Source organism: Glycine max, chromosome 2 (genome assembly GCF_000004515.6).
Source record: "Glycine max cultivar Williams 82 chromosome 2, Glycine_max_v4.0, whole genome shotgun sequence".
Taxonomy (NCBI): Eukaryota; Viridiplantae; Streptophyta; class Magnoliopsida; order Fabales; family Fabaceae; genus Glycine; species Glycine max.
The window spans coordinates 38,170,442-38,184,892 of NC_016089.4; the positions used below are offsets into that span (position 1 = coordinate 38,170,442).

The window sequence follows — 14,451 nt, forward strand, 5'->3', positions numbered from 1 at the left end:
TAGTTTTTAAATTAAAACTACATTATTTCTTATTTATTTGTTTTTTTTATTTCTATGTAATAATAATAAATCATTGTTTTAAAAATTCATAATCTTTTAAAATGTTTGAATCTGACGAGTAATGTAAAATTAAAGTTTTGATCTAACAAAATGTTAAGTAAAATTTAGATAATTGAATCAAATAAAATATTGTGGCAAATTTATATATAAAGAGAGATTAGATAAATTCCTCTAATAATTAAAGATTGTGGCAACTCAACCATCTCCTATCTGAAAAACTCCGAAACCAATCAAACAAGGGACACAAAGAGTGCAAGATTGAAAGACAGTGGTCACAATAGACAAAGGGTGTTTCTGTCACTTTGCTTCGCTCTTGTCCAAACTCCGATATTGCCATCAACCAACCAACCAACCTCATAATGCAGTGATGAAAATGCAACGCAATCTTCTTTGCATTCTTTGAAGTTTGAAGCCGTTTCTATCTCTCTCTCACAATGGAAACTCATCACGGAGGCCAGTGGAATAAAGCGTTTTTGCCCCTACTCTTATTACTCTCCGTGTTCTCCACCGTCGGATCATCATCATCGGCCATACGTTTCAGATTGGCACCTCTGGCACGAGGTGCCGCGGAGAGGCAGGTTCCCATGCAAGCGGGTGCACCCTTCAAGATTGCGCTGTTCGCCGACCTGCACTTTGGGGAGGACGCGTGGACGGACTGGGGCCCACGACAAGACTTAAACTCCATCAGGGTCATGAGTACGGTGCTCCACAATGAAAATCCAGGTCACGTTAAATTAAATTACTGGTTCATTCCTACTCCTACAAGATTAGACAAATTGACCAAACCAGACTCTTTTTAAAAACTTATTTTTAAACAGGACTGTTTTAAAACTTTTTTAAGGGGGTTTGTTTTTGAAGGGAACTCACCAATGGAGTTGGCGAGTTCAATACGTGACAGCACCTAGTGAACTTGTTAGTGGAGATGGCGAGTCCATGTGACGGGTCCCGCCATTCGTAATGGCGAAAGGCTCTTTAATAAATGAAGAATCTCCCGGCAAATTCCCAAAGAGGATTTGGTCAACTCACTTTTCCAAAAAATGGATTTAAGATTCAACCACCCATTTTTTTAATCTTAAATCCTATTTTATCTCACTCCATGTATTTATTTCGCGCCCTTCTTCTCTCTTCATCTCTTTGATTTTTCTTCCACCAAACAAGAGCATAGTCTGAGAATGTAGTTGCTCCTAACTTCACTCTAAGTAGCTCAAAAATAGGATTTAAGATTAAAAAAATGGGTGGTTAAATCTTAAATCCATTTTTTGAAAAAATGAATTGACCAAATCCCCTTTGGGAATTTTGTCAGTGAATTCTTCATTCAATCTCGAGCATTTTGAAATATTATGAGTCCCAAACGGGCATTCCTATCAAAAGTTATACTCGTTTGAAGTTTAAAAAAAATTTCGTAGAAAAGCATTTCGTCAGTATGAATGGCGGGGACCCGCCACCAAGTGCTGCCACATGTCTAACTCGTCAACTTCATTAACGAGTTCCCTGCAAAAACAGATCTCCTAAAAAAAAGTTTTAAAACAGTCCCCATTTAAGAATAAGTCTCTAAAAGGAATCAGGTTTTATCAATTTGCCGCGAGAATACTCACCTACAAATATGATACCTCTTAAAGTCTTAACCCTCTTCTTACGTGTAAGGTGAATTTTTAAGGTTATTTTAAGTGACCGTAAAAAGAATTTTTTACTAACATGTGGGTTTTGACTGCGATGTCAAAAGACATAATTCGGTAAAATGTTTTCTTTTTGTCAAACTATTATGTATAGCTTTTTATTATTATTTTTAAATGATGTGTAGTATTAACAGACAAATATATCTTTTATTGACATGTAAATTTCTAAATTATTTATTTCAATACTTTATTATAAAAAAAAGATTATAAATTTTGATAATATTAGTGGAATTAAGTATGATGATGATTGTTTTTCTTAAAAAAAATGATGATTTTTATTTTCATGCTAATATTATAGTGGTATTTGTATTTTTAAATGTGTGTACATAGATAATTTATATGATAATTTTTAAATATGAATACTTTATAAAATATTAATGATTTTTTTATACATATAATTTGATTTTATGCATATTAAATCGTCAGTAAGGATGATAATTTGGTGAGATGGATCAAAGTAGCAGGTAGCTTCTCACTATCACTCCGTTGGATGAAAATACACACATCTCGTGTCTTTCATGTTCATTCTCATTATTTGTTGACTATATGGTAACAACTTAAAATCGAAACACTAGTGGAGATTAGTTGATTTTTTATTTATTAAAAATTAAAAACAGGTACGGTTCTCCCAAATGAAAGTGGGTCTACCCTAGCTGAAATATACGAAATTATTAAAGTGTGTCTTTCATGTTCATGGGGTTGGTTACTGGTACTCATTTCCATCTTAAGCGCTGATACCGCCCCCACAAATGTCGGGATTGCGTTGTTAGAAAGATTATATATATATTGGAAATATATTAATATTGAGGCATTTAGAAATTTGTCCTTTTTAAGGGATCTTACTGACGTATTTCTTTTAAGATATTGGTTAAGATATTAAAACAAGAAAAATATTTATTGTATAAATTACAAGAAAATATAAAAAAATTATAAATAATATACTTTTTTTTTTACTTTTTTCTACTTTAAGTTCTTTAATTAATGTCATCAGAACACTAATTAGGATTTATCTTTTTATATATAAGTATCAAGTATTATTTATTTATTTTTTAATAATTAATCTCTAAAAATTTTCTAGTATTCCGATGACTTTTTTTTTTCTTTCACAAAGTTTGAATTCAAAGCTTTACTTACAAATATGTGAGATTAGTTCCATTAAGACCGTGTTTATTTGGTCTAGTTGCATAATTTTTTTAAAGTAACTTTAAAAATAGTTTATTTTTTAGAGATTTTATGAAAAATTAGAAAAATTTTCTTTTTTTTACTGAAATTAAAATTATTTTCTATTTTTTTAATAATTATTATCATATGATTTTTTAAAGGTTAAAATATTTTTTTTCTTATAAATATAAAAATATTTAAAATTCATTTTTGTAAAATTTAGTCACAAAATTAAAATCGGTTACTGTTTTACCCTGGAGCTAGGATCCATAGATTCCCATATCTACATGTCACTTCCTTACTTACATGTCTATCCTCTTTGGTCTCAGAATTGTCTACTCTCTTCTTATAATTTTGAGTGTTAAAACCCCCACAAAATCCCATAAAACTTCCACAGTTTTTTTAACTCTTCTTCATCTTCTTCTACACTCTCAGGCCTAAACGCTCAGAGCAAAACAATAACCAATAGCCAGATCAAACACACAAAGAGCATAACAAAACAATAAAGAACAATAAAGAGGAAAACCAAGAAGAACACGAGGAAGGAGAAAGAGAAAGAGTGTTTGGGAGGGAAGTCGTGCGCAAATCTGGTGGCGTATGGGTTGGCGACATGTGGTGACGGAACGGAGGAGATGGTGCTGGTTGGTGTCCTTGGCTCAAGTGCGCAGATCTGGTGTGCATGGCTCGTGAGCGCGGTGATGGTGCCGGTTGGTGCCGCGCGTGCGCGGTGGAGGTTATGCAGGCGGCGGTGTGACGCGGAGGAGACGGGGTAGGGTGGTTGGTCGCGCGTTGATCGGGGCTATAGTGATGATGGCGCGCGCGATGGTGAGGTGGGTGCTGTTTGGGTGCGGGAAGTAAAGTCCAAAGGATCGTAGAGTTAGCCGCAAAAAAGAGAAAAAGAAACCAAGTTAGAATTGGGGATTTGATGTGTTGAATGAAACCGTGGGTTTTGATGAGTAAATCTCAGTTTGTTTTAATCCAAGGGTGCACATTAATTAAACTTGACACTCTCCAATCCAAATTGAGAGGATCTGGCTCCGTGGTTGAATGAGGTTCAAAGAAGATGAAGGTTAGGGAAAAGGGAGAAAAAAATTGTGGCAGATTGATAGTTTTTAACCCACAAAAATCATATTTTGAAATATAAATTAAAAATCATAACTTCAGATATACCTGAAACTTGCGGGACAAAAAGTAAAAGATTTAGATTTTACGAGGAAGAAAAAATTATTCAAAGGAATTAAATCCGGTTCCATATTTACGAGAATGAAAATATATATTTCAATTTTTTTTAAAGATAATTACAAGTACTGCAGTTTGTTTTCCTGGAAACAACTGAATGACAAATTAATTTTTGTTAGTGGATATTTTCCCCGTAATTTTTGTTAATTAATTTTCTTTTGCATTGTCATGATCTTCAAATTTCATGAATGCCAAATACTAAAGTTAGTTGTATGACAGATTTTGTAATATATCTTGGTGATGTCATCACGGCTAACAATATAATGATTGCAAATGCAAGCTTGTATTGGGATCAGGCAACCGCCCCAGCAAGAAATAGAGGCATACCATGGGCCAGTGTATTTGGAAACCATGATGATGCTGCATTTGAGTGGCCATTGAAGTGGTTCTCTGCTCCTGGAATCCCTCCAATTCACTGCCCTCAAAACACAACTTCATATTCAGGTACCAAGCATTATAGTCATCGATAGAGTAAATTACCCTGATACCACCTGAGATTTTTTTCAGATTTCACATAATATCCTTTTTTCTGTCTCTACGCTCACCCCCTAATGTTCAAAAAACATTATACTAACACCATTATATATTACGCTAACAATTCTTAATTGTTTGATAAAATTATATCGTCCTATAAGAGAGGATGTTGTAAATTAAAAAAAAAAGTATTGTGTGCAATATGAAGAAATTTTAAGGATAAATAACTAAATTCATCCCTGAAAGTGTAGGTATTGACAAATTGATCTGAAATAAAAAAAAATTAAAATTTAGTTCTTGAATATACAAAAAGTATAACAAATTAGTCTAACAGATAATTTAATGATAAATTGGTCTCTAAATTTTGCAATTTAATGTCAAATTGATTATCTAAAAATACAACTTTTTGTCAATTTGGTCTTTCAACATTACAACTTAATAATAAAATGGTCTCACAAATTTAATCGCAAGATTGATTTATCGCACCTTTTGTACATTCTGAAATTAAATTTATATTTTTCATCTTTAGAAGTCAATTTATCATCGCATCACACTTTTGGACATGAATTTGGCTATTTACCCAAATTTCAGGAACTAAGTCAGTGTAATTTATTCTAATAGATAAGAAGGAGGTAATTAATTCAATGGCTACACAAATGTTTGGAATGAAGTAGAAACTTTAGTCAGAGAGTACAAGATACGTGATTTTTTATGCACTCCTGACAGTAGCTTGACAGTTATCTGCTGGATTGGGAAAGTTTCTTTGAATATTAATGAATGGCTAGTTTGCACCCAACGAAAATGTTTTCTATAAACTATTTTTGATGTTTTTTGCTCGATTAAACAGTGAGCATAGATGATGTAAGTAATTATAGTAGATAAATATCCTTTGTACCTACTAATAACAAAAGAGAAAGCCTTCATAGCAGATTACTGGCTCAGTATCAACTATCAAGTGTTAGTCAAACATTTGGATTAGCAGAACTCAGAGAAGCAAGTGGTAAAGCTCTTGAACAAATGTGTCATGAGTTAGAAAACTTATTCTGTAAAATGACATTTAATCGCTACTTGTTACTGTGCCTATTTTGGAATACAGGGAACTTTCTATTTTTTATTTCACATTTATCATTGTATTATAGTCCTTTTCAAAATGAAACTTTTATCTTGCATTTGCTGACTATAATTTTGGCTTAATTATGCCTCTCACACTCTTCTCATAAGGATAAGTGTTTGAAATATCTTCAGTGAAAGGGCATATTTCATAAATTTCAGGAGAAGAAGAATGTAGCTTCAAAGGAACAGGACGTTTGAATCTGATGACAAATGAGATCAAGCACAATGGATCATTTTCTAGCTATGGCCCTAGAAATCTTTGGCCAAGTGTATCCAATTATGTCCTTCAAGTTTCATCACCAAATGATCCACAAACACCAGTGGCTTTCCTTTACTTCCTTGATTCTGGAGGCGGTTCCTATCCGGAAGTCATATCTAGTGGCCAGGTAGAATGGTTTCGGCAGAAAGCTGAAGAAGTTAACCCTGACTCAAGGTAGAATGAGTCTGCATTAATGATTAAACCAGAAGTTATTTTCCTTTAAAGCTATAAACATGCCACAACAAGAAAAATGTATATAAATAAACTTCCTAATAAACACTTATAGGAGAAAAAAATAAGAAGGTAAAATGAATCAAACTTCTCTTGTAAGTTACAAGTGAATCTTCTCCAAAAGTTGAAGTGTATAACTTGAATTTAACTTGCGAGAGTAGTTTAGTTCATTTTTCTTCCCCTATTTCTTCTCTTATAAGTGTTTACAAAGAAGTTTATCTAAAATAGGCCTTTGTTGATTTCTGATATGTTAATCAAAAGCAAGTAAAATATTTTGAAAAAAATAGCGTTTTCTTATTTTAATCCTTCCTTTCTGCTATATAAAAAAAATCATATTGCATGACAGGGTTCCCGAGATTATTTTCTGGCACATTCCAAGTACAGCTTATAAGGTGGTGGCCCCCAAGTTTGGCATACCAAAGCCTTGCGTAGGATCAATCAACAAGGAAACTGTTGCTGCTCAAGAAGTTGAAACGGGTATGATGGACCTTCTTGTGAACAGAACTTCTGTCAAGGTAAGGTCAAAGCCAATATGCTATATTTGTCAAATCCTCAAGAACTCTCTGCAAAGCAAAAATCAAACTCACAACCACCAGATATTTGCTTGATGACTAGCTTGTTGATTTCCATGGTTGCAAGAGTACTGCTTGTTTGTCAAATTAGTCTTTTGGGGTATAAACGTATTTATTGGGAAATTATGAGAAGATTTTAAAAAGAGATTATGAAAGTATTTTATCAGTGGGTTAGACCCTTCTAATGCTGTTAGAGATTCAGGAATAATGAGGACATATAATGAGTTTGTACCCAGACACTTAACCTGTAGTCTATGATGATATAATGAATTATGTTTCTCATCTTTTAGAAGCTATATTGAGAGAGTTTCTACAAACTAACTTAGGCATAAGTTAATTTCAGCTTATGTAAAAACTCATTTAATTTTTTTTCTTATTTTCTTCTCTAGAAATTTTTTTGGATAAGCTTATCCAAATAGACCCATAGACAATTGTCAAACAACGTAATGCTTGATTTACCTTTTGTTTGATTGTTGATTTTACTTCGTGGTAGTTTTTTTCAAAGATGTGGTAGTACCAATTATTTTGAATTTTAAATGCATACATCATTATTATATTGCATAGCTAAGAGCAGGAGGGAAGTTGGGTCCTACTTTTACTTCTAATGTAAAAATGGTATAATTTGTGAAAAAATGCTTGTTGAACGTTTCTACAAAACACAGAAAATGAGATGACATTAATTATAATCAGATGTTGTAATAATGTAGATGTAGATGATGTGTGTGGAAAGATGTGCTTTGATTTGTCATGTATAATATCATTTGTTTTAGCGAGTTCATCTGTTTTATCAGTCAAACTTAAATTTCCCTCCCATCTTTTCCCCACATTTTCACTTGTTGCATGCATTCCACAAAAGCAAAGTATCTAGATAAAGAAAGAATTGGTTGTGATCTAGCTTTTTCTTCCTTTGCTGTGGATAGAGATTTTCATTTTACATTATCATCCAAAAGTTCATTTTGTGCCAATGGGATTTCTAAAATTTGAATTTTGAATGTAATGGATTTGCTTTGATGGACAATTGGGCATGCAAGTGAGATTTTTTTTCTTTTAATCTATTTTCTTTTCACAACCGCAGGCAATTTTTGTTGGACACAACCATGGATTGGACTGGTGCTGCCCTTACGAGAAACTATGGTTATGCTATGCTAGGCACACTGGTTATGGTGGCTATGGAGATTGGCCTAGAGGAGCACGAATTTTAGAGATCACTCAGACACCCTTTTCCCTTCAATCTTGGATAAGGATGGAGGATGGCAATGTGCACAGCGAAGTTGTCTTGAGTTGAAAGTCTTTGGGTGTGCTTAACTTTTTAGTTTTCAAGATATAATTAAACAAGGTTTGCTCATACAACTGGTAAAGGGTGAAACAAGACATGGAGCATAGTGTGAAATCGAAGGGAGGCTAAATAAACAGAAAACAAAAAGATGAGAAAACATGTCCTAGTTGTTTCTGTTTAGTTTTTAAAACAATTTTCCAAACTTGATAAGTTTTTTAATGAAACAATAATATATGTACATGTGAATTCTTTATAGTTTCCAAAAATATTATCCATTTTTCTTTGGAAAATTTGTGGCGCATTTTTTAATCCAAAAGGCGTATTTTTTAATCCAAAAGGCATTACCTTCCATTCAAATAATCCTTCTAAACAAGAGAAAGTAGTCCACTTTACTGAGTCGGGATGTATTTTTACTTGATGAAATCCTGATTTTAAATCAAATTTTGAAAACCATTTGATCTTTTGTATTCTATTTATTAACACATCTTTGGAAGGGATAGTATAACCATTTATGTGTGTGTTATCATTAAGCCTTTTAATTATAAACCATCTTAGTCTTTCCTCTTTTTTGTTTTGAATGCTTATTAACAATAAAAGCTGGACTTCTGGAAGGACTAGTACTGGATTCTATAATCTTTATATGAGTTTTACACTCTTCTTGTTCAAAATTCTCATATTGAATATCTTTGGTTTTAATAACCAGGTTTAGGTTTATAATGTCTAATTTATATATAACAGGATCTTTTTCCCAGTATTTAGTGGGGTCTTCTCTTATTATACTTGTTATTTTTAAACCATCTATAATCTTTTGTATATTGTCAAAGGTTATGGTTTTGTTGATCTTAACAGAATTGTAATCAGATTCTATTATAGATAAATCATATTCTAATTCAATTTATGTTTTTATGTTATTTAAGATAATTTCTTGATATGTATCTTGAAGTGTATCTAAAGTGTCTATGCTACAATATTTTTGTGATTCTTTTATCTTACAACTATCAGGTATGTCACGAGGACATTGGGAATTGAGGGTAGGTGTAGGGTTGGTAGGGGTATCACCACGCTTCGCTCGTAACTCTGATGTGAGTTCGTCTACTATTGGTGACATTTGTGAGTTTGTAGAAATTAGTAAATAATCTTTTGTAATAATAACTGATCTATTATCATGTACAATAAAATCAAGTCCTAGGATCATTTGTTCTTTAGCAGGTTGCAAATCTACTACGTCTGCCTTATTTATAAAAATCTCTTTTGCAAAAAATGTCACAATTTGTAGATAATTGTATAGTGAAATTCCTGGTTTCTGTATCATTGGTTATTATGTCTCCTGACATAGTTCTAGTCTTAGTTATTGTATTACTTCTAAAGCAATTATGTTGAGGCACAACACTTTTGCATATGGAAGTAAAGGAACAACCAGTGTCTACTAAAGCTTGCAAGACTATTTCAGTCTGATCAAAATTATTTATTTTAGGAAAAATTAATTTAACTAAAATATGTAGGCTTTTATTATTCTTTTTATTGCAAATTATGGGGATACAATCTTTATTTTGTAATGCCATAAGGCCACTTGCTTGTTCTTCATAAAAAATTGATGTAGAGGTTCTATTTTTCTCAAAATTTTCATAGAAAAAATCTATTGTTTTTTCAATTTGATTTAATCTAGTTTCCAAAGTAGAAATCCTGTTATTTATAACTTTATTTCCATAATAATTTTCCTTTTTAAAATCAGGAAAATCAATTTTCAAAACTGTTTGTAAGCAAGTTTTGCAAAAATTCTTATAACATAAGCTACAATGGGCTCTTAATGTTTTATGAGGATATCTTTTGGAAAAATAACATTCTTTATGATCAGGTCCTATATAGAATTGTATTTCATGTTCATAGTCATTTAGATCAGTTTTGAACATAAGGTTGTATCCCAAATCATCAAGGATTTCTAGTGAATTCATTGATGATTTTATAGTCTTTATTAACTTCTTCTTCCTCAGAAGTATAGTTAGACCAACTAACTATTGAATATATTTATGAGTCAGTAGAAATTATTTCGTCTATGGGGATGAGATTCATCCTACAACTTTTTATCAGTTCTGCTTCTCTAGTAAACAGATTGGTCTTGTTAAGACAGTCTTTGGAATAATGTCTTGGTTGATGACAAGCATAATATTCTAGTTGCTTTGTATAGGTTTTATTATCCTTAATCTTTCTAACATGTTTGTCTTTATTGAGAGTAGGTTTTCTATAATTAGAAGCTCTAATTGAGTACCTACGAGTTGGGTTTTTCTTTCTAGGGGGTTTCTACTAAGGGGTCTATACTGAGGCCTTTTTCTCCTTATCTCTTTGTGGTATTGTTGTGGAGTGTAAATCTATTTACAGATTTCTAAATCAGCCATTTTTATCTATTTGTTAATGGCTATGTTGGTACATGTATCTTCCATTACTGTCATTATGTGTTGGATTCTAATAGTCAGATTATTCATGGCTGGGTCAATTTGGTCGCCATTCCAACTGTCTCTGATTTTTTGTCCTAATTTACCAGGGAGTTTTAGGAATAATTTTTCTCCCAAAGATCTATTAGTAAATCCTCCTACTGTAGAGGCATACATTAGATAGTCTTGGGTAAATTCTTTTATTTTACCAAAGTAACTTATAGAGAATCTTTCTAGGTTACCTAAGTAAATATTTGTCTAATGGTATTTCCATCATTTACAGATTGGGCTGTAAAGATTCTTTGTATTAAACCACAAAAACTATAGATGTTTGGACCAGGGTCAACTAAATTTGTTTTGATTTGTTCTTGGAAAGCTTGCTTAAAAGATTCCCAGCATGCTCTAGCTATATCACCCAAATATGTTTCGACTCTAGCTATCATGTCTTGGCTAGTAGATACATGATTCTCATGGTTTACCCTATAGTCTCTTATAACAGCAGAAGTCCACTATTCTATGTAATTTGGAAGTAATTAAGGGTCAATACTCCATATGTTTAATAGGAGAGAAGGCATATTAAACACTGGCCAATGTCTAAAAATAGAGTCATTGTCTTCATCAATGTCTTCAGAATCTGTTTCATTGTTTATGAAACTTCGTGCTTGACACTTCTTATATTCTTCCCACTTTTTGATTGCTTTAAGAAGTTTTTGGGAAAGAAAATTTTTTTCTGAAAAAGAATTTTCAGTTTGTTTGGGCTCCTCATAGGGGATATATGACTCAAAATATGAACAGTGCCATAAATTCATCATAGACATCCTAGAGGGTTCTATATCCTCTTCTGGAGGGGTTTGTACGTCTTTGTAATCAGTTGTTGTGCCAAGATCAAATTTTAATTCACAAAAGAATGAGTTTCTTGTATGAACAAGAATAAGCAAAATGCAGGAAAAAAGGATGAACAAAAACTGCACAGAACTCAACAGCCACTTTTATTCAATTCTGCAGTTTTTCTCTGGTTACAGAAAACTCTCTAGTTACTGAAAACTCTCTCTTATGATCTAGGCTATGAAAGAAGAAGAAATAGAAGCACTATTTCAAGCCTAACTAACCCAACCAACTTAAAACTAATTAACCGTTACATGTTATATCAAAATGACATAAAACAAAAAAAAATTAAGTTGGTAAAGTCTAAGAGAACTAACTAATGGTTGTTAATGAACCAACATACAACAATTCTCGACCTTGGTTCAATAACAAAAACATTAATAAAAAACCAGTGGCTGCTGCAGAAACAGGATTTAATCACCCTTCAGCTGAATTAAGTCCAAACAATGGAAAAACTTGCTACTTGGAAGAGCCTTTATGATCATATCAGAAGGATTATGATCAGTTGAAATCTTCTTGACTATAATTGATCCTTGACCAATAACTTCTCTGACAAAATGTAGCTTAATATCAATGTGCTTTGTCCTCTCATGATGCACCGAATTTCTAGATAAATCAATGGCACTTTGGCTGTCACAGTGTACTGTGATCACTTCATTTTGTATCTTCAACTCTTTTGCAATGTCTTCAAGCCACATAGATTCTTTCACAGCTTCTGTAAGAGCAATATACTCAGCTTCAATGGTTGATAAAGCCACTACCTTTTGAAGGCTAGCTTTCCAACTAATTGCAATGCCAAAAGCAGTGAACACAAATCCTGTGAGGGGTTTCCTTGAATCTAAACAGCCAGCATAATCAAAATCTACAAAACCTTCAATAGCAGTTGTCCTTCTGCTATTCCTAGCTCCACCATAAACCAGAACTCTTCCAAGTGATCCTCTGATATATCTGAGTATCCATTTCAGGGCTTGCCAATGTGTTTTGCCTGGATTTGCCATGAACCTACTCACTAGGCTCACTGCATGAGCTATGTCAGGGCGAGTACATACCATAGCATACATCAGTGACCCTACAACATTAGCATATGGAATACTTTCCATGTAAATTATATCATCATGTGCCTTAGGTGCTTGACTTGTACTGAGCTTAAACTACTGTGACATTGGAGTAGTTACAGGTTTGGAATTTGACATTCCAAACCTTTCAAGAAATTTTCTGAGATATAACTCCTGGGACAAATACAACAATTTCCTTTTTCTGTCCCGTTTGATTTCTATTCCCAATATTCTTTTGGCTGCTCCCAAATCCTTCATTTCAAATTCCTTGCTCAACTCAGATTTCAATTTTTCAACCTCACTCTTGTTGTTACTTGCTATCAAAATATCATTTACATATAATAGCAATATCACAAACTCGGCTTTAGAAGGAAATTTGAAGTAAACACAATTATCATAGTGACTTCTATGAAACTGTATGTTAGCCATAAATTCATCAAATCTCCTATTCCATTGTTTGGGGATTGATTTAGACCATATAGGGATTTGTTTAATTTGCAAACATAATCCTCTTTACCTTTGACTTCAAACCCCTCGGGTTGTTTCATCAATATCACCTCATCAAGCTTCCCATACAAAAATGTTGTCTTCACATCCATCTGTTCTAACACAAGATCAAATTCTGCCACCATAGCCACAAGAATTCTGATTGACCTGTGTTTCACTACAGGAGAGAAAACTTCATTGAAATCAATTCCCTCCTTTTGAGTGAATCCTCGAGCAACAAGTCTAGCTTTAAATCTGTCTGGTTCAACTCCTTGGATGCCTTCTTTTTTCTTGAAGATCCATTTGCAGCTGACCACTCTAGAACCAGGTGGTTTTTTAATCAATTCCCATGTATGGTTGTCATGGAGAGACTTAATCTCTTCATTCATGGCACTTAGCCATTTTTCTTTCTCCTTACTAGCTAAGACAACTTTAATAGTTTTTGGATCTTCCTCCAAAACTTCACTAGCAGCTACCAGAGCAAATGTTATTAGATCAGCATATCCATACCTCTTAGGTTGTTTGATTTCCCTTCTGATTCTATCTCGAGCCAGCACATAGTCAGCTTCATTTTGTTCTTCTTCTTCAGATTTTTCTTCATCAAGAGGCCAATTAACAACTTGTGTTTCAACATGTTTATCCTCAGTCTCCACCTCAAAATTTAATTTTTTAGAATCAGTTTCCTTACTCTGATCAGTGCTGGACTGAACCATGTTGGGCTTGGTCTTGTAGGCCATCTCAGCTTCATTGAAGACAACATCACGACTCACCAAACACCTCTTAAAACCAGCCTCCAAACACCACAGCTTATACCATTTCACTCCTTCAGGATATCCTAGAAAAATACACTTGACAGCTCTAGGTTCCAATTTATCTTGCTTGATGTGAGCATAGGCAACACAACCAAATACCTTTAGTTGTTTTAGACTCGGTGGATGGCCAGACCAAATCTCCTCAAGGTTTTTGAAATTTAGAGCTGTTGAAGGACACTTGTTGATGAGATATACAACAGTCATTGCTACTTCAGCCCAAAAAATCTTGGGTAATCCTGCACTCAGCAACATACATCTCACTCTCTCCAAAATGGTCTTGTTGAATCTTTCAGCTAAACCATTTTGTTGAGTGGTGCCCGCAACTGTCTTGTGTTTTGCAATGCCATTCTCTTTACAGAAATCATTGAAAGGTTCAAAACAGAACTCAAGACCATTATCAGTACAGAGCCTCTTGATCTTTCTGCCTGTTTGGTTTTCCACAAGTGTTTTCCAGCCTTTGAAATTATCAAAAGCCTCATCTTTTGTTTTCTAAATGTAGATCCACAACTTCCTTGAGTAGTCATCCACAATGCTCAAGAAATACCTTGCTCCAGAATGAGAAGGAGTCTTGGTTGGACCCCAAAGATCAGCATGAACATAATCAAGGGTACCTTTTGTTCTCTGCTATCCAGCATTGAATTTGGCTCTACAGGCTTTGTCATAGACACAATGTTCACAAAACTTTAATCTTTCCATTTTGTCCCCACATAGCAGCTCCTGTTT

At 33.5% G+C, this 14,451-nt stretch overlaps 1 protein-coding gene across 1 annotated transcript; it reads left to right on the forward strand.

Annotated features, from left to right (window-relative positions):
• The first annotated feature begins 254 nt into the window (after positions 1-254).
• LOC100803047 (probable inactive purple acid phosphatase 16) lies at positions 255-8,307 on the forward strand. The gene is made up of 5 exons (XM_003519052.5): positions 255-783; positions 4,356-4,580; positions 5,883-6,156; positions 6,560-6,728; positions 7,861-8,307. Exons 1-5 carry the CDS (start codon positions 495-497, stop codon positions 8,068-8,070), a joined length of 1,167 nt encoding a protein of 388 aa, XP_003519100.1. The 5' UTR covers positions 255-494; the 3' UTR covers positions 8,071-8,307.
• Positions 8,308-14,451: the final 6,144 nt, after the last annotated feature.

Excerpts from the sequence above, each read along its gene's own strand:
- LOC100803047 (XM_003519052.5), top strand. The coding sequence starts at position 495 with ATGGAAACTCATCACGGAGGCCAGTGGAATAAAGCGTTTTTGCCCCTA. Across the intron at positions 6,157-6,559 it reads GAAGTTAACCCTGACTCAAG|GGTTCCCGAGATTATTTTCT; the intron begins GTAGAATGAGTC and ends ATTGCATGACAG. Across the intron at positions 6,729-7,860 it reads TGAACAGAACTTCTGTCAAG|GCAATTTTTGTTGGACACAA; the intron begins GTAAGGTCAAAG and ends TCACAACCGCAG.